We start from the raw sequence: 18,999 nt of genomic DNA on the forward strand, positions 1-18,999 counted from the left end.
GATATTAACATGAAGCACCCTAATTCTACGGCCTACCCTGAATCAGCAGACCCAGGCCAAGCCTGACCACCAATTCCCTAGCCTGAGAGTCAGAGTCCCAGGAGGACTGAGACACCAAAGTCTTAAAAAAAAAAAAAAGGGAGAGTGAGGGGCACATAGCTGGCTCAGTCAGTAGAGCATGCCACTCTTGATCTCAAGGTTGTAAGTCTGAGCCCCATATTCGGTGTAGAGATTAATTAAAAAATAAAATCTTAAAAAAAAAACGCCATGGGAGAATGAGTACAGATGCCAACTTCAAGGAGAGGGGTCAGGTGACCTTGCTGGCTAGCAAGTGTCTCATTGGAGAAAAGGTATTAGAAGATCTGCAAGCAGCTTCACAGTACTGAGGGATGCACCTGGGGAAGAGTCAGGCAAAATCAGGGGAAGTGGTATGGGGTGAATTAAAGAAAGAGCCAGTACCACTTATAAAGATTCCAAGCAAAGTGCCGTAGTATAGGGGAAACCAGTTTCACAACAAAGGGAAGAGAGGAAGCCAAATTCTGTGAAGGAGTTGAGGGCAGGACATGGGGGTATGTGTGTCTAGGGGTAGCTTCACATCAAAGCAGCAATTCCAGGAGGCACAATATAAACCTTTAGAACCTGGAGCAGAGCAGCCCGGGTGGCTCAGTGGTTTAGCGCCACCTTCAGCCCAGGGCGTGATCCTGGAGACCCGGGATTGAGTCCCACATGGGGCTCCCTGCAGGGAGCCTGCTTCTCCCTTTGCCTGTGTCTCTGCCCCTCCCTCCCTCTCTCTCTCTCTCTCTCTCTGTGTCTCTCATGAATAAATAAAATCTTTAAAAAAAAAAAATAGTAGAAGCTAGAGCAGCAGAAAGAGGCCAAAAACTTGACTCCTTCCTGAAAAGGCGGCTTCTAAAATGAGGAAAAAAGACACTGAAACACTGCCTTTCCTCCTTCAGTAAACCAAAGGCAGCAAGATCATGGCAGATCTCTGATGACTGTACTCTTAACTTTCAACTAAGAATGAAAAACAACATATTTGGTCTACACGTTTTCCTGGTTACCCAAAGAGCAAGCACTACCTGGGCCTTACCCAACAGCTGATTCACCATCAATTAGTCTGTATCACAGCCTGCTGAGCCTTACACTTCACACAGTCACATACCAGACTCTAGAAAAAAAACAGTCTGATGTGAGCTGTCAAAGTCCTCTCGGTACCTGACCTCACCCTCTGGGGTAGGTTTCATTTCAAAACTGAAAGGGACAGAGAGCTGGGGAAATCCAAAGATCAACAGAGCAGGAACAGGTGGTTCCCAGCAGAAAAGGGTCCCAGGCTGGAACTCAAAACAGAAACCAGACCATTGATAAGACAGTTTATGATGTCTGTCTCCAAGCCAGATACTTACATGCTTTTTAATATTTACAACAGGGCATGACCGGGCTTATCCAACCACTGACAATTAGATATCAAATTCTCCAAGGATTCAATCAACCTCCTGGCTTTATTAAGTTTTAGAGCTCTGGGATAACTCCAATAACTGGGATACCTTGTGAATTTTATAGTCGTTCAAATGGGCCACATTTTTTATCTATTTAACCTAGTGGGAGGGAAGGGCAGAAGGGGAAGGAGAGAAACGGAGAGAGAGAATCCCAAGTAGATTCTGCGATTCAGGGCTCGAGATCACGACCAGAACAAAACCCAAGAGTCAGACACCCCACCAAATGAGCCACCCAGGCACCCCAAATGAGCCACATTTTAATCATAATGAACTTTATCATCTCCTCCTCCTCCTCCTTTATCTCCTCAGAAAAATTCTCAATAAAAAATTTCCATATTTTTCATGGTGGCCCTCTCAACAGAACAATACTCAACACAATGAAAGTCTAGTTCAATGAATACAATGAAAGAAATCAAGTGGGAACCCTGGGTGGCGCAGTGGTTTGGTGCCTGCCTTTGGCCCAGGGAGCGATCCTGGAGACCCGGGATCGGGTCCCACGTCGGGCTCCCGGTGCATGGAGCCTGCTTCTCCCTCTCCCTATGTCTCTGCCTCTCTCTCTCTCTCTGTATGACTATCATAAATAAATTTAAAAAAAAATTAAAAAAAAAAAAAGAAAAATCAAGTTATTTGCTTGAGATTCACTTTTAACTTAGCTGAGGGATCTCAAGGAAGTCATTTAACCTTTCTGGACTCAGTTTCTTCGCCTGTGAAGTAAGAAGGTTGGAAACAGATGGAAGGAAAGCAATAAAACTTCCTTGAACTAAAAAGGAAAACTTTTTAAGTCTAAATTCAACAAGCAGCAAGCGGAGTTATTTTAAAAAGACATATCTCAAGCATATCAAGGTGAAATGCTAAGCAGAAAGAAAAAATTTACAAACTTCTAAAGAGAGGGATCCCTGGGTGGCGCAGCGGTTTGGCGCCTGCCTTTGGCCCAGGGCGCGATCCTGGAGACCCGGGATCGAATCCCACATCGGGCTCCCGGTGCATGGAGCCTGCTTCTTCCTCTGCCTGTGTCTCTGCCTCTCTCTCTCTCTGTGACTATCATAAATAAATAAAAATTAAAAAAAAAAAAAAAAAAAACTTCTAAAGAGAAAGAACAAGTAGTTGCTTAAAAAGGAGACAGATTCCTATTGGCATTGGACTTCCCATCTGTATCAATAAAACCTGAAGACAGTAGAAAGCTGCATATAGCCTTTGTAGGGACTAGAACTACCATTTGATAACCCTAAACCCTGCCAAGACATCATTCCTGCATTATGGTAAAACTCAGGCCTGCCCAGCTGGCTCAGTTGGTAAAACATGCAACTCTTGATGAAGGGTTATAAGCTTGAGCCCCACATTGGCTGTAGAGATTACTTAAGAATAAACTCCCGGGGCATCTGGGTGGCTCAGGCAGTTAAGCATCTGACTTGATTTTAGTTGGGATCATGATCTCAGGGTCGTGACACTAAGCCCTACTTTGGGCTCCATGCTCTGCTTGTCTCTCTCTCTCCAAAATGGATAAATAAAATCTTGAACAAAAAAAATAAAAAATAAATTCTTACAAAATACATATATATGAACATACATATACATTCTCTCTCTCACACACACACACACAACTGGACCATCCATGCCCCTTATCTAAGGAAATCACTCAGAGAAAGAAGCAACCTATTCAAATTAATATTTAAAACTGGAGCAGGGCAACCCAGGTGGCTCAGCAGTTTAGCGCCACCTTCAGCCCAGGGTGTGATCCTGGAGACCCGGGATCAAGTCCCATGCCAGGCTCCCTGTATGGAGCCTGCTTCTCCCTCTGCCTGTGTCTCTGCCTCTGCCTCTGTCTCTCATGAATAAATAAATAAAATATTTAAAAATTTTTTTAAATAAAACTGGAGTAAAGCTGGGAAAGACAAGTGTGCACAAAACATATTTTCCCTCCCCCAAAAAAGATCTTTTAATGAAGCTGTATCAGATGACTTCTGACTGCCTTTCCAAGCATAAACAGAAACTGTCCTATACACACACTCCGTCCCTCCAAGTCTGGGTTCGTGAGTTGCTCATCACCTAGTGGCCTGATGAAGTAAATGCAGTTTTGTCAAATGCCCGGATAAACTTCCAGCCATTTTGTGAGCTCTGACAGCGTGTACCGGCAACAGGCTAACGTCCTAGAGATTACAAGACTGCAGACCCTCCAGGCTCATACACAACTGCAGAGACTTAGCTCACTATCCACTCATTCCCCAAAGATGTGAGAGGGGCTCATAGTTGTGACTAACCGTAAGTGAAGCATAGATTTGTTGCAAGGCTGCACTTGCAAAGCAGTAAAAAGCAGATTGTTTTTTGTGCCGACCAATTCAAACTGAAAGCAAGTTTAGATGCTATGAGAAACCTGAAAATATGTCTTATAAATAGGAAGACTGTCTTCAAACATTCATAAGATTGGCATGTGGAAAATGGATTATATTTATCCTGTATGGTTCCAGAGGACAGGCCTAAAGGTGATGAGAAGTCATCTCACTTAGATTTCAATTCAAAACAAGAAATAGGGGATCCCTGGGTGGCTCAGCAGTTTAGCGCCTGCCTTTGGCCCAGGGCGCAATCCTGGAGTCCCGGGATCGAGTCCCACATCGGGCTCTTGGGATGGAGCCTGCTTCTCCCTCCTCCTGTGTCTCTGCTCCTCTCTCTCTCTCTCTCTCTCTCTAAATAAGTAAGTAAATAAATAAATCTTTAAAAAAAAAAAAAAAGAAAGAAAGAATATCTTACCAAAGGGAGCTATTCAACATATAATGGGATTCCTCAAGAAGTGATGAGCTCCCCAGCAATGTAGGCATTCAAAAAGAACTTGGTGATCACCCGTTAGGGGGATGATGGAAAGCTCTCCTATAACTGGATAGCAGACAAAAGACAAGGAGATTGATTTTTTTTTTTTTTTAAGATTTTATTTATTCATGAAACACAGAGAGAGGCAGAGACACAGGCAGAGAAAGTCTCCCCACAGGAAGCCCAATGCAGGACTCCATCCCAGGACCCCAGGGTCATGCCCTGAGCCGAAGGCAGAGGCTCCACCACTGAGCCCCCCAGGCATCCTAGGAGATTGACTATTACCTCAAAGACCCTTTCTAATTCCAAGAGTCTATCATTCTAAATAAAACAAAAACAAAACAAACATCACTAATAGAGAGTCCTCCTTCTGCTTTTTTAAGTTCCAACCAGGCAGTACAACACAGTAGGTTGGATACCACTTTCCACTTGAGTAACTATAGACAAATTATTTAACTCTATTTGCCTCACTTTCATTATCTGTAAATTTAAAATAGTAGTTATAAGATTACTATGAAGATTAAATAACAAACTTCTTAACAAAGTACTAACATACAGAAAGTATAGAAAACTGGGAGCTTGTAAAGGGTAGCTTGGGGAGGGGGGAAGGGGGAAAGTGAAACCTAAATGTGCTGCTTGTTTTAGTTATCTGTACCCAACTCTCAACCAAAGCATTCCTGACTGTTGCTGGCCAGAGGCTAGGTTCCCTAGGCAACCAGTCTCAAAAAAGAGCCCAGACCTACCTTCTTCAGGAAGGCGGTATTCTCTGTCCTGAAATCTGGCATCCTCCCAGGCACAAAGAAGGCTCCCTAAAACCTCACAAATACAGTGGCTCCAAAATCAAGGAGCTGAGCAGGTATTAATCTCCTCACTTCAAATGGTCAATGAGTTAGGTGGGATCTCAAAGACCCTCTGGAGTGACCCTTCTGTTTAACGAAGGAGGACAATAAGGCTAAGAAAAGTGAAGTCCTGGATGTGACAGGTTGGTCATAAGGTTAAGACACAGGCCTCCTGGGATCCCTGGTGGTGCAGCGGTTTGGCGCTTGCCTTTGGCCCAGGGCGCGATCCTGGAGACCCGGGATCGAATCCCACGTCGGGCTCCCAGTGCATGGAGCCTGCTTCTCGCTCTGCCTGTGTCTCTGCCTCTCTCTCTCTCTCTCTGTGACTATCATAAAAAAAAAAAAAAAAAAAAAAAAAAAAAGACACAGGCCTCCTTTTTTCTAGCCCAGTAGTCAAAATCTTCCCTTTTTCAGATGGGAAAAATAGGACTGGCCCTACTAAGCCATCTGCCCCATACTATGTACTTTACATAGGTAAGAAAAGAATAAAACAGTAGAGTGTAGAGGTTAAAAATTGGACTCGAGAGCCAGATTGCATATTCAAATCCCATCACTATGTGAGTTTAAGCATGTTTCCCAAACTCTTTGTTTCTATAAAATGGGGATGGGAGTGACTACCTTACAAGGTTACATCAAGGAATAGATGAGATAACCCATGTCAATGCACTGCACATAAAGTGCTCAATGTATACACTGCTCTGCTTCTTATCATTATCAGTTGTATTAGGAAAGACAATCATAGTAGCAAAAGAGATAGGACAAGCTCCTATTTAGGTCCAAAAACAGTACAGTACGATTCAGGTGTTTATTCAGCTCCATTTCCTGGCCCCAGCCAGGGAACACTCAACCCCTCAGAAGATGACCATAACTGACTCATCATTCTTTCATTTCTTTGTATCTAGGGAAGAATTACCTCAAAGAATAACCAGTATGTGCTATGGTGATATGATGCATCAGATCACAAATACAAGCTCATGTAGGTCTGAACTCATGTGACCTTCAGATCTATGCTCACCACAAGTTGGACAAAATGCAGTTCATGTCCAGTCTCTTCCCTTCAATCCATGATGGTGGTACAGTATAACGGCAGGAAACACGGGTGCTAGCTGGAGTGCCTGGGTGGCTCAGCCGTCAGACCATGCAACTCTTGATCTCAGGATAGTAAGTTCAAGCCCCATGTTGGGTGTGGAGCCTATTTGAAAAAAGAAAAAAGAAAAGAAAAGAAAAGAAAAGAAGAAAAAAGAAAAGAAAAGAGAAAAGAGAAAGAAAAAGAAAGGACAAGGAAAGTAAGGAAAGGACAAGGAAAGGAAAGGACCGTACAGAATAGCAAGCAATAACGAAATTGCCGTACTTACTCCCTGACGTCATGCATTACTTCCTTATTCCTTCCTCCTTCCTTCCCGTTCCTGACTCCCCACTCACCCTCACCCAAAACAACCCAGAAAACAAAAAAGAAAAGACACGCAGAAAAAGAAAAAAGAAACAAGAGCCCTGGAGTTTGCCTGCCCAGGAGCCAATTACTGTCCTGTCATTCATTTGCTACTTCACTTAGGCATATTTTACCTCTTTCTAAGCCTCTGTTTCTCCATCTATTTTAATTATTATAACGGTGACATTTGGTGAGCACACTCTATGTGCCAAGCACTATGCTAAGCACTTTACATGGCTTGCATCATTGAATTGTCACAACCTCGTGAGGCAGGTACTATTACCACCCTCATTTTACAAAGGAGGAAAAAGTTTTTTCTAATTCAAGGCCATACATCTAGTTAGTGACAAAGCTGAGACGTCAGGACAGGATGTCTGACCTCAGAGTCGATGCTCCTTCACTGTTCTCCTCCTCATAGCCCCAGCCTATGGTTGCTATGCTGTTAAAATAAGACAATCTACATAAAGTGCCTGGTTCTTCAATTAGCCATTACTATTATTGCTGTTATTCTCATCATCCATCCCTTTGAGCCTATTCAAATACTACTTTCTGAGTTCCAACTTCACCTAAAAGGAAATGGTTATCTGCCTGTACCTAGACACCATCTCACTGGGCAGCCAAGGGTGGGGTTCTAGTATCTCCCTGCTCTCATAATACAGGCGTTATGTATCTGGGTAGAAAGACAAGGAAATCTTATCTATAAACCTCCTACTCTAAAGCAGCTCTTTCTGCCCGTGGGTCCTGCCGCATGCTTTAATAAAATCACCTTTGAAAAATAAATAAATAAATAAATAAATAAATAAATAAATAAATAAATAAATAAAATAAAAAATGAAATCACCTTTGTGTACCAAAAACAAAACAAAACCTCCTACTCTATAAAAAATAATATATTAACGTTTTTGTTTTAAGATTTTATTTATTTATTCATGACAGACACAGAGAGAGAGAAGCAGAGACATAGGCAGAGAAAGAAGCAGGCTCCATGCAGGGAGCCCAACATGGGACTCAACCTCGGAACCCTAGGATCAGGCCCTGGCCTGAAGGCAGGTGCCAAATCACTGAGCCACCCAGGGATTCCCCTTTTTGTTTTTAAAAATAAAATTTTCAGGGGCACCTGGGGGGCTCAGTGGTTGAGCATCTGCCTTTGGCTCAGGTCATGATCCAGGAGTCCTGGGATCAAGTCTCACATCAGGTTCCCCACAGGAAGCCTGCTTCTCCCTCTGCCTGTGTCTCTCCCTCTCTGTGTATCTCATGAATAAATAAAATCTTTTAAAAATAAACAAAATTAAAAAAAATAAAATAAAGCTTCACTACTTTCACTAGAACAGAAACCTACACTTGATAAAAATTTTTTTCAAGGGGCGCCTGGGTAGCTCAGTTGGTTGAACGTCCAACTTTTGATTTTAGCTCAGGTCCTGATCTCTCAGGGTCATGGAATCGAGACCCCTACTGGGCCCCACGCTCGGCAGGGGGTTTGCTTGAGATTCTCTCTGTCCTCCCCACACACACACTCTCCTGCTCTTTCTCTCTCAAACACATAAATCTTTAAAAAACTTTTTTTTTCGAAATAGAAATATATACTATTTGCTACAAAAAAGAAACTGTCCTTGGGGTGCCTGGGTGGCTCAGCTGGTTAAGTGGTCAACCCCTGATTTGGGTTCAGGTCACGATCTCAGGGTTGCGGGATCAAGTCGCATGTCAGGCTCCGTGCTGGGCATGGTCTGCTTGAGATTCTCTTTCTCCATCTGCCCAACATCCCCAAAAGAAATTATCCTCTATCTTTCCCCTTTTCACCCCCCCATTCCCAAAATCAGGCTTTATTTACTCATTCAATCCTCACAAGGAGATAGAGGTCATTCATCATTATCGCCATTTGACAAGTGTAGAACCTGAGGTTCTGAGAGGTTTATTTATTTTTATTTTTATTTTTTTAGATTTTTATTTATTTATTCATAGAGATGCAGAGAGAGAAAGAGGCAGAGACACAGGCAGAGGGAGAAGCAGGCACCATGCAGAGAGCTCGACGTGGGACTCGTGGGACTCGTGGGACTCGATCCAGGGTCTCCAGGATCACGCCCTGGGCTGCAGGCGGCGCCAAACCGCTGCGCCACTGGGGCTGCCCTTCTGAGAGGTTTATAACCAGTTATACATGGATGACCAGGGTTTCTAGAAAAGAACTTTCAGATATGGAGAAAAGTAGAGATAGTAAACTCCTTCACTTATCCAGAGAAGAAGTGGCTATGATAGAGGGTTCCTAGAAGATATCTAAGTGAACCAAGACTGACACCAGGATTTTAAAGAAACTCCTACTCTAATAAGACACGATCAAACACAAACTGTAACCCAAAAAGCAGTAATGCAGTAAGCTATCAGCAATCCTGCCCTCCAAGAAACAATACAAATTATCAATAAGCCTGACAAAGTAGGACTTCATCTCTGAAGAGATCCATACTCTTGTAAACCAGTCTTTACCTCCCCAATTCCTTTTTTTTTTTTTTAAGATTTTATTTATTTATTCATGAGAGACACACAGAGAGAGGCAGAGACACAAGCAGAGGGAGAAGCAGGTTTCCTGTGGGGAGCCCGATGTGGGACTAGATCCTGGGACCCCAGGATCACGCCCTGGGCCAAAGGCAGACACTCAACCACTGAGCCACCTGGGCATCCCAACCTCTCCAATTCCAACATGATGTATCACCTTACCTGTTAACACAGCACTATTCAGGTCAAAATAAACATTTTTTAGACTGAGCTACTTGAAGGCAGAAACAACGTTACTCATATAGATCTTTCCCTCATTATTTGGTACACCCTCTATACACTCAATACATTTTTATTTAAAATTTGAAAAACATATTCATTCAATTCCCATGTGCTAGGCACTATTCTAGGAAATAGTGATATAGCAACAAACAAAACAAAGCCCTAGCCATCGTGAAATTTACATTCCAGTGACCAATAATAAGCAAACTATAAATAAGAGAAAGTCTAGAACAATGCCTGGCACATAGCAGCCATCCCACAATAAATATAAAAATAATGAATGAATACATTAAACAGTGTTTAGTTCTGTGGAGAAAAAAAAAAAGTAGAGAAAGGGAAGAGTGAAAGCAGAGAGCAGGAGATGGCTTTTACTTTAAAGAAGATGGTCAAGAAATGCTTCACAAACTAGATGACACAGCAGAAACCCGGAGGAGGTAAGGCAGGAGGCCACACTGGTGGCTGGAAGAAGCCTTCCAGGGAAAGAATACAACTATGGAAGTCCAAGGTTTGGCAGGTTGGAGCAACTGCAAGGAGACTAACGCGTCCAGAGCATCAGGGAAAAGTACTAGGTGAGGTCAGAACAGCAGCGAGAGGTGCTGCTGAAGATCCTGTGTAGCCTCCTAGACCACTGAAGGACTTTAACATTTTAAGATTTTATTTATTTATTCATGAGAGATACAGAGAGAGGCAGAGACACAGGCAGAGGGAGAAGCAGGCTCCATGCAGAGAGTCCAATGTGGGACTCGATCCCCGGCCTCTGGGGTCACGCTGAGCCACCCAGGCGTCCCAGGACTTTAATTCTTAACATGGGTGGGACCCAGTTTTCAACAGAGGAGTGGTATGGTTTGATACACACGTAATTGGATCACCCTGGTCACTGTTCAGACTAGACCGAGGAAGACCATTTAGAAGTCTACACCAAAAGAAGCAGGGGAGGGGATGAGAAGTGTCCAGATGCTCAATCACCTGAGCCAATCAGGAGCTCCCAGAGGTACCCATTTGAGAGAAGTTTCAGAATTAATTTGATGAATATGGTTTGGCTTAGGAAGCTATTAAGTAACCAAGTGGAGAGGATATTCTGTAGGCAGCTGGATAGGAGTCTTGAATTCAGGGGGAAGATATCCACGCTAATAATATACACTTGAGAGTTGTCAGGATACAAATGGTGTTTAAAGTCTTGAAAGAGATCATCCAGGGAATGAGCATAAACAGAGAAGGGATGATCAGAATACTCCACCATTAGAGACTAAGGAGATAAGGAGAACTCAGCCTGAAAGGGGAGGATGGGGTTGACAAGGAGGGGCCAGTGAGGCAGGGGGAGAAGCAGGGGAGTGGCATCTTGGAACCCAGATGAAACTAAAGTGCAAGGAGGGAGTGTCAGGTGCCACGGAAAGGTCAACATGACTGAGGAATGACCACTGAACCTGTGTGCTATTTTCTAAGCACGTTCTTCCCTACTCCACGCAAAGTACTTCTTTTCTTTTTAATCCAGGTAAAATCCCAGTATTGTCCAATGAATACACATAGGTTTTTATTTAATGCAACTCTAACCGCGTCTCAAAAAACAAAAACCAAAAATCAATGTGCTTAATCCGGACACAACAGATTTTACACAGCAAATAATGCTGAACAAATGCTTTGTCTGGTTGAATTCATTGTGTCTCTGAAAACAAAGTTCCCAACCAAGTCTTGCTAGCGCTCAGTGGGTGGGATCAGAGAAATGCTCCATCTAAATGTATTTCTTTTGTTCTGCTATAAAGTAGCAATTATTCTTGAACTCCTTTCCCTCTTTACTCAAACATCCTACCGAGGATGACCCTAAATTTCCACACGCACCCCTCTTTGAAATCAAAGCAGAACACAATCACATCCAAAACTTGGATACTAAAGGGATATACCAGGAGGGGGGGCCTGGGCACCTCCAACACTTCAGCATCTGACTTCCACTGGGTCATGATCTCAGGGTCCTGGGATCAAGCCATTTTGGGCTTCCTGCTCAGCAGGGAGTCGGCTTCTCTGTCTCTCTCCCCCCACACACACCCCATCCCTCCCCACTGCCCATTCTCTCTAGGGATATGCTATTTCCTACCCTTTCTTTCCTTTGCTGATTCAAAACCTGCTTTATTTACATTTTCTCCTTAGAATCTCTATCTGGGGCAGCCCCGGTGGCTCAGCGGTTTAGCGCCACCTTCAGCCCGGGCATGATCCTGGAGAACCGGGATCGATTCCCAGTCGGGCTCCCTGCATGGCGCCTGCTTCTCCCTCCACCTGTGTCTCTGCCCACCCCCCTCTCTCATGAATAAATAAATAAAATCTTAAAAAAAAAAAAAAAAGAATCTCTATCTGGAAGTACAATTTCTGATGTCTTTATCTTTAAATGAGAATTACTGCTACAAAATAAGACTTGAACTTTCTGTGCTCTAGTAAGCATAATCAAGTCTCAATAACGTACACTTCTGAAACAGTAGAACAAGAATCACCAAAAACTGGATCAGGCCTTTCTGAAATACCTTCAACGTCTGAATGGACTGTGAGCCTTTGCTTCCAAGTTACCCTTTTCTGCCCTCCACCTTGCAATGTGCCAACTTGGGACAGCCTGAATGCCAACTTCCCTAGGTAGCCTTTCTGGATTCCCCCCAAAGCTGAATCAGGATCCTCTTCGGAGCCCACAGCATCTTCTGCTTACTCATATTCTAATACTTCAATGTACTGTACTGCAAATCTGTTTACTTATCACTGTCCTTCTCCAGATCATAAACATTTGCAAGCGAGGACAGATCTCAAGTCATTTTTGCATCCTTCGTGTTTGGGACATATCAAGCAATCAGTAAGTATTTGCTGACTGCGGTGTGCAACTGGCTAGGATGGTAGAGCATGGGACTCTTGATCTCAGGCTCCTGGATTCAAGCCCCATGCTGGGAATACAGTCGATGTAAAAAAATAAAAAAAATAAGAAAAAAGTATTTGCTAACATAAAATTTGACCCGGAATACTTTATGTGATTTTTGTAGCACATTTTCCTTGATAAACCAATTAAATTCAAGGAGACCAATATTAAAATTACTGGCATCTGGGGCACCCAGGTGACTCAGTCATTTGAGCATCTGCCTTCGGCTTGGGTCATGATCCTAGGATCCTGGAATCGAGCCCTATGTGGGGCTTTCTGCACAGAGGGGAGACCGCTACTGCTTCTGCTTCTCCCTCTGCCTGCTGCTCCCCTTGCTTGTGCGTGCTCTGTCAAATAAAAAATTACTGGCATCTAATTACATTGCCAGCCATAGCAGAAACAAAGAAATTTCCCCTATCTGATATTGGAAAGAGAGAATAAAAAAGAGACGTGGTGCTCAGGAGTCCTCCTACCAACTGTTCTTTCTTGGTGCAAGACAGCAGCCTCTGCTTCCCACACTACATGAGGGCCAAATGGACCTCTGAATGGTTATCTTCACATCCCTTCCATGGATCCTGTGTTCTCCTCTTCCCTGGTCCTTTGTTTTTCCTTTCCTTTTTTTTTTTTTTTTTTAATTTTTATTTATGATAGTCACACAGAGAGAGGCAGAGACATAGGCAGAGGGAGAAGCAGGCTCCATGCACCGGGAGCCCGACGTGGGATTCGATCCAGGATCTCCAGGATCACGCCCTGGGCCAAAGGCAGGCGCTAAACCGCTGCGCCACCCAGGGATCCCTGTTTTTCCTTTTTTTACCTTTTTTCCTTCCATTTTCTATACTTTGCATTAGCACTCTTGCTATTTTCCCTTTAACTTTTCTCTGCACTCCCTTCCTTCGTGCTTTATTTCAGTCAGAGTAACCCTGGGGAATCCATTGGGATTACTTTCTCCAACTAGGAGAACTTAGGACAGGAATGTTGCTGTAGGGCAGCCCGGGTGGCTCAGCAGTTTAGCACCGCCTTCAGCCCAGGGCCTGATCCTGGAGACCCAGGATCGAGTCCCACGTCGGGCTCCATGTGGAGCCTGCTTCTGCCTCTCTCTCTCTCTCTATCTTTCATGAATAAATAAAATTTAAAAATATTAAAAAAAAAAAGAATGTTGCTGTATCTCCCAGAAACTTCTGTAAGGCACACCAATGTATTTTATATTTCTGAGGAACCCAGTAATAACCCCCTAACAGCAGCACAAGGTCTTCAGCATATAAGATTATTATTACTACTCTCGTTACTAACCACAAAATGGGTAGGAAATATTACTTAGGTTAGGAGCACCTGGGCGGCTCAGTAGGTTAAGTGTATGATTCTTAGTTTTGGCTCAGGTTGTGATCTCAGGATCCTAAGATTGAACCCTAAGCTGCACTCTGTGCTCAGCACAGGGTCTGCTTAAGATTCTCTCTCCCTCTCTCTCTGCCCCTCCCCCTGCCTCTCTCTTGTGCATGGGCTCTCTAAAATAAATAAATCTTAAAAAAAAAAAAAAAAAAAAACGGGCAGCCCCGGTGGCGCAGCGGTTTAGTGCTGCCTGCAGCTCAGGGCGTGATCCTGGAGACCCTGGATCGAGTCCCGCGTCGGGCTCCCTGCATGGAGCCTGCTCCTCCCTCTGCCTGTGTCTCTGCCTCTCTCTCTCACTGTGTCTCTATGAATAAATAAATAAAATATTTAAAAAAAAAAAAAAACCACCCACAAGTAATAGGGCACCTGAGTGGCTCAGTCCATTAAGAATCTGCCTTTGGGGGGATCCCTGGGTGGCGCAGCGGTTTGGCGCCTGCCTTTGGCCCAGGGCGCGATCCTGGAGACCCGGGATCGAATCCCACGTCGGGCTCCCGGTGCATGGAGCCTGCTTCTCCTTCTGCCTATGTCTCTGCCTCTCTCTCTCTCTCTCTCTCTCTGTGTGACTATCATAAATAAATAAAAATTAAAAAAAAAAAAAAAAAAAAAAAAAAAAAAAAAGAATCTGCCTTTGGGGCAGCTCCGGTGGCGCAGCGGTTTAGCGCCGCCTGCAGCCCAGGATGTGATCCTGGAGACCCTGGATCAAGTCTCACGTCAGGCTCCCTACATGGAGCCTGCTTCTCCCTCTGCCTGTGTCCCTGCCTCTCTGTGTGTCTCTATGAATAAATAAAATCTTAGAAAAAAAAAAAAAAAAGAGAGTCTGCCTTTGGCTCAGGTCATGAGCTCAGGGTCCTAGGACTGATCCCTGATTGGGGTCCTCGCTCAGTGAGAAGTCTGCTTCTGCTTCTCTGTCTCCCTCTGCTCCTCCCCACCACTCATGCTCTCTCTCAAAAAGATAAATAAAATCTTATAGAGAAAAAACACAAGTAGTAATTTAAAAATAAGCTGGTAAACATCACTTAAAATATGCACATATTATACATATATACACACACACACACACACATATGTACCTTAGGCTGTCCTCTGCAGTAACCCAGAAAGTGACAGTCAAGGCCCTCTCAACTTACTATAATTTCAAACAAAAGAAAAATGAAACGCTAAGCCTAAACGGGTTTTGAAAAAAATGCTGCTTGTTGGTAGGGCAAATTTCAAAAGCTCTAGTATACTTGCTGGACCAGGTAGATTAGGGGGAGAAAATGTGGTCCCTGCCTCCAGAGTTTCCAGAGAAATAATTCCTACCACTTCCAAATCCATAAATGTAAACATTAGAGAAAAAGAGAAAAGAGATTTTCTTAAACCAAAAAAAAATCAGAAACCTAACCTAAGTGGCCTGGATGCTCCAAGACAGAAAAATTAAGCCTGGATTAAAAGCTTTTTGAGTTAAAAATAGAAGTATTCTATATGTCAGAGCGCCAGAGGCCAGGAAGAACAAGACACAACCAGAAGTCAGAAGATCCAGCTCAGGTACCGACAAGCTGTGTAACTTGGGCAAATCCCTTCACTCTTCGATCCACAGATGGCTCTTCCATAAAGTGGGCATAATAATACTTTCCTGGCAAAGCTGTTTATGATGATTAAGTAAATAATGTGAAGTCACTTCAAGATATTTCACATAACGTGCCAATGTAAAGTCAAAGGAAACAAAAACCCTTCCTCTGAAAGGAATATAAATCCTGTGGTTCAATTTCCAAAGTCTAGGCCTGACTCACCTTCACAACCTCATTAAAATCCTTAACTAACATGCAGTCATTCAAATGGGAAAAGCAGAGTCATGCATGAGACTCCAGAGGAGGGGCAGCGACTACTTAGTCAATTGTTCTGTATCTCAGTGGCTTCATCTGTAAAATGGGTGGTGTTGAATTCAAACATCCACAAGATAGCGCAGGTCTGAGGAAGGGAGTGGAGAATTTACTGTAAGTGAGTAAAACGTTTACATAATCCTCCCCCCCCACTCCCAAGACAAAGAACCAAAATCATCAAATATTACTTACTCCCCAGACAGAATTAGAAGACAGACTCAATCCCTTGTTTTACAGATGGGAACCCCACAGCCTTGAACTGGGTTATAACCCTCTCAAAGCTAGACACTGGCAGAGCTGGAGCCACACACCCCCAAGGCCAATGGCCTCTTTACCAGACTTCCGGGTCACCCACAGCACCCGTAGCCTATATAACACACATTACAATTGAATCAACAGCTAAATGTGGCCTATCGGGGACAGAGAGGGCTGCAGGACTCAGGACTCAGGGGGGTATGGGACTGAGGCTGAGAGCTGGGAAGCAAAAGTCTGTATTGAGATTGAAGATAAGATCCTAGAATTACTCAGATAAGAAAAAATTAATGGAAATTTTCAAACAAAAAAGGTTTAAAATAGGCAGTCTTGGGAAGAAAGACCCAATGTATCCAATTTTCTTTAGGGAAAATAAATGTGTGGCAGATTTAGAGGACCAGAGTATTTTGAAGCCGGCTATAATTCTTAATTACATACAATTTTTCTTGTTGTCTCCTGAGTTTTTTACTAATAATTCCAATTCCCTCAACAATTCTGTCTCCCCTACAAGATGACCCTCCGTAGACTACATCTTGCACAGTAGTAAATATACAGACTCTGAATTCAGGCTGCCTAGATTCAAATCCTCCTTTTACTACTTCGTAACTGTGCCTTAGACAAAATCCTTCACCTCTGTGTATCTCTGAAAATGGAGATGAACATCACTCCCATCTCCCATCTCAGAGATCTTTGTAAGGACTAAATGTGCACATTACTCATTTGGGTCACAACCTAATAATGGGTTTTTCATCATTTTAGTTTTGATGCGCCTTTTTATTTCGCATTGAAGCACAGAAATTGCCAGAGTACACTGCGCTAAGTATTGTTTTGCAAACATTTTGTTCCTGTGTTATGTACTTGTGCATGTGATTTATTTTGTAAAATGCAGCTTATGGTGGTTTGCTTTTAAAACTGTTGGGGAGGGGGATCCCTGGGTGGCTCAGCGGTTTGGCACCTGCCGTTGGCCCAGGGCGGGATCCTGGGGTCCCGGGATCCAGTCCTGCGTCGGGCTCCCTGCATGGAGCCTGCTTCTACTCTGCCTGTGTCTCTGCCTCTCTCTCTATATGCCTATCATGAATAAATGAAAAAAAAAATTTTTAATTCTTTTTTTTTTAATTTTTTTAATTCTTAAAAAAAAATAAAAATAAAACTGTTGGGGAAAAGAAAAAAAAAAATGTTGGGGCATGCGGCTGGCTCAGTTGACCGAGTGTGCAACTCTTGATTTGGGGGTTCTGAATTGAAGCCCCACGCAGGGCGTAGAGATGACTTAAAATATTTAAAATAAGAAAGTATCAGGGGCGCCCGGGTGGCTCAACAGTGGAGCGTCGGCCTTTGGCCGAGGGCGTGACCCCGGGGTCTCAGGATCGAGTCCCACGTCGGGCTCCGTGCGTGGAGCCTGCTTCTCCCTCTGCCCGTGTCTCTGCCTCTCTCTGTGTGTCTCTCATGAATAAACAAGTAAAATCTTAAAAAAAAAAAAATAAGGAAATACCAGGGCCCCTGAGCTAACGTGAAGTGAAGCTCCCAGCGGCGCCGGGCTGAGGAAGGCCGCGGCGCGGTGGCGGGGGGCTGCCGTGTACGCACCTACAGGGCCGTCTGTAGAACCGCACCCGGGGGCCGGCGGCCGCTCGGGAACGACGCCGCGGGCAGCAGCCGGAGGGCGGGCACCGGCACAGGCTCCTGGGGCGCCTGCACGTCGTTGGGCTAAACCGAGGGCCTCACAGGCCTCACAGGCCTCACGCGCTCCGTCAGGGGAAGGCAGCGGAGGCCTGGCGCCCAGGGAGGGTCCCAGCGTCTCACGGGGCGGGGGCGGGGGCGGGGGCGGCGGGGCGCACCGGGAGCTCCCCCGCGGAGCTCACCTCACCTCGGCGTCGCCGCCCGGCCCAGCGACCGAGGCTGCGCACGTGCTCCCGGCGGCGGCGGCGGCGGCGGCCTGCGCTCCGGGCCTCGGTCTCTCGGGCCTGGGGGCTCCGTCTGTGGGGAGAGCGGCAGAGACAACAGCTACGTCAGAGGCGCGTGAAAACGGAGCCCGCGTGCGTGCGGCTGGCGCCTCGCGCCCTCCCCACGGCCCGCCCCGCCCCGCCCCGCCTGCGGGGAAACTGAGGCCCGCCAGCCATCGGGCCCGGGGCCCCGTGGAGACGCGCTTTTCTCCTATTTTATTCGCTGCGGCCCGTCTGTGCGGCCCGTTCCGCGGCCTCGGAGCCTGGGCGCCCTTGTCCCCGCGCCGCCCCCCCCCCGCGTGGGGGCGGAACACGCACGAGGCCTGGGCGCCAGGCCCGCACACGCCTCCACCTAAGCGAGTGGGGGACACGCGCTACGACCCGGCCGCCGGGGCCGCAGCAGGGCGGGCGGCGCGCCCGGGAGCGCTCCCCGCCCCCCCTCGCGGCGGCGACGAATCCAGGCCACGTGCCGCCATTTTGTGTTCTGGAAACATGGCGGCCACGCCGCGGTGGGGGGGGAGGAGGGCGCCACGTTGGCCGCCGGCCCCGAGGCCCCCGCCGCGCCGCGCCGCGCTCGTCTGTCTGGGCGCCGCCCGGTGCGGCTCGGCCGAGGCGGCGGCGGGGGGACGGCGGCGAACGCACACGGGCCGCCGCGCCGCCTTCCCTCCGCGAGAGGGGCGCGCGCGGGCGGGCGGGCGGGCGGGGAAGGCCTTCCAAGATGGCGGGGGCCGCCCCGAGGGGAGCGTCGCGGGCAGGGCCCCCCGCACCGCCCGGCGCGGCCCCACGTGCGGCCATTGTCTTCAGGGTCTGACGAGGCCGCCACGACCGAAGGGACCCCGGGAGGCGGGGTTTCCGCAGGCTCGGCCGCAAGGAACTTGCAAAATGCAAACAAAGCATTATGTAAATGGACGCCATGCCGGCAGTGGCTGTTTTTTTGTTGTTGTTTTTTCTCCTCTTCTTCCCTCCCGCCGCCCCCCTCCCGGCCGCGGCTCCACAGTCCCCAGAACCCTCGGGCGGGGGTCGGCGGGGCCCGCCGCGGCCGCAGGGCGCGGGGGGGGGGGGCGGGGGCGCCCGCGCTGCGGAGACCGAGGCCCCACGTGCCCGCCCGCGCGCGCCCGCGCCCGCGCCGCAGGCCTCGCCCGGCCGCCCCTCCCCCCCGGAAGAGCGCGGCCGCCCCGCCCGCCGCCCCACACCCCGGCGCAGGCGCGCTGGCCGCCTCACGCGCACGTTTTAAACCCGCGGCGTCCCGGCGGCGCCTGCAGTGGCCGCCGGGGCTGCCCGTGTCGCTCCGCTCCGGACGCCCTTCCCGAGGCGGGAAAGTGACGTGTCGCCCCCGTTGAGCACAC

The 18,999-nt window shown here is 46.8% G+C and overlaps 1 protein-coding gene across 50 annotated transcripts in view; it reads right to left on the reverse strand.

The window, feature by feature from the left end:
* Positions 1-17,748, reverse strand: part of LOC106559441 — a 65,808-nt gene extending 48,060 nt beyond the window's left edge. For 13 of the 50 annotated variants that reach the window (XR_005366263.1, XR_005366243.1, XR_005366244.1 and 10 more), the window contains exons 1-3: positions 15,375-16,626; positions 6,153-6,329; positions 4,242-4,364 (exon numbers count right to left, since the gene is read on the reverse strand). Coding sequence is in view for 1 of the 50 variants with exons in the window: in XM_038551518.1 (XP_038407446.1) it covers positions 15,375-15,407 (33 nt within the window). In the remaining 49 variants the exon portion in view is untranslated. Of the gene's footprint in view, positions 1-4,241; positions 4,365-5,041; positions 5,464-6,152; positions 6,330-15,374; positions 16,653-17,297; positions 17,437-17,577 lie in introns of those variants that run through there. The other 37 variants (XR_005366278.1, XR_005366277.1, XR_005366276.1 and 34 more) reach the window with 20 other exon arrangements.
* Between the last annotated feature and the right edge of the window lie 1,251 nt (positions 17,749-18,999).

This window comes from Canis lupus, chromosome 10, assembly GCF_011100685.1.
Source record: "Canis lupus familiaris isolate Mischka breed German Shepherd chromosome 10, alternate assembly UU_Cfam_GSD_1.0, whole genome shotgun sequence".
NCBI lineage: Eukaryota > Metazoa > Chordata > Mammalia > Carnivora > Canidae > Canis > Canis lupus.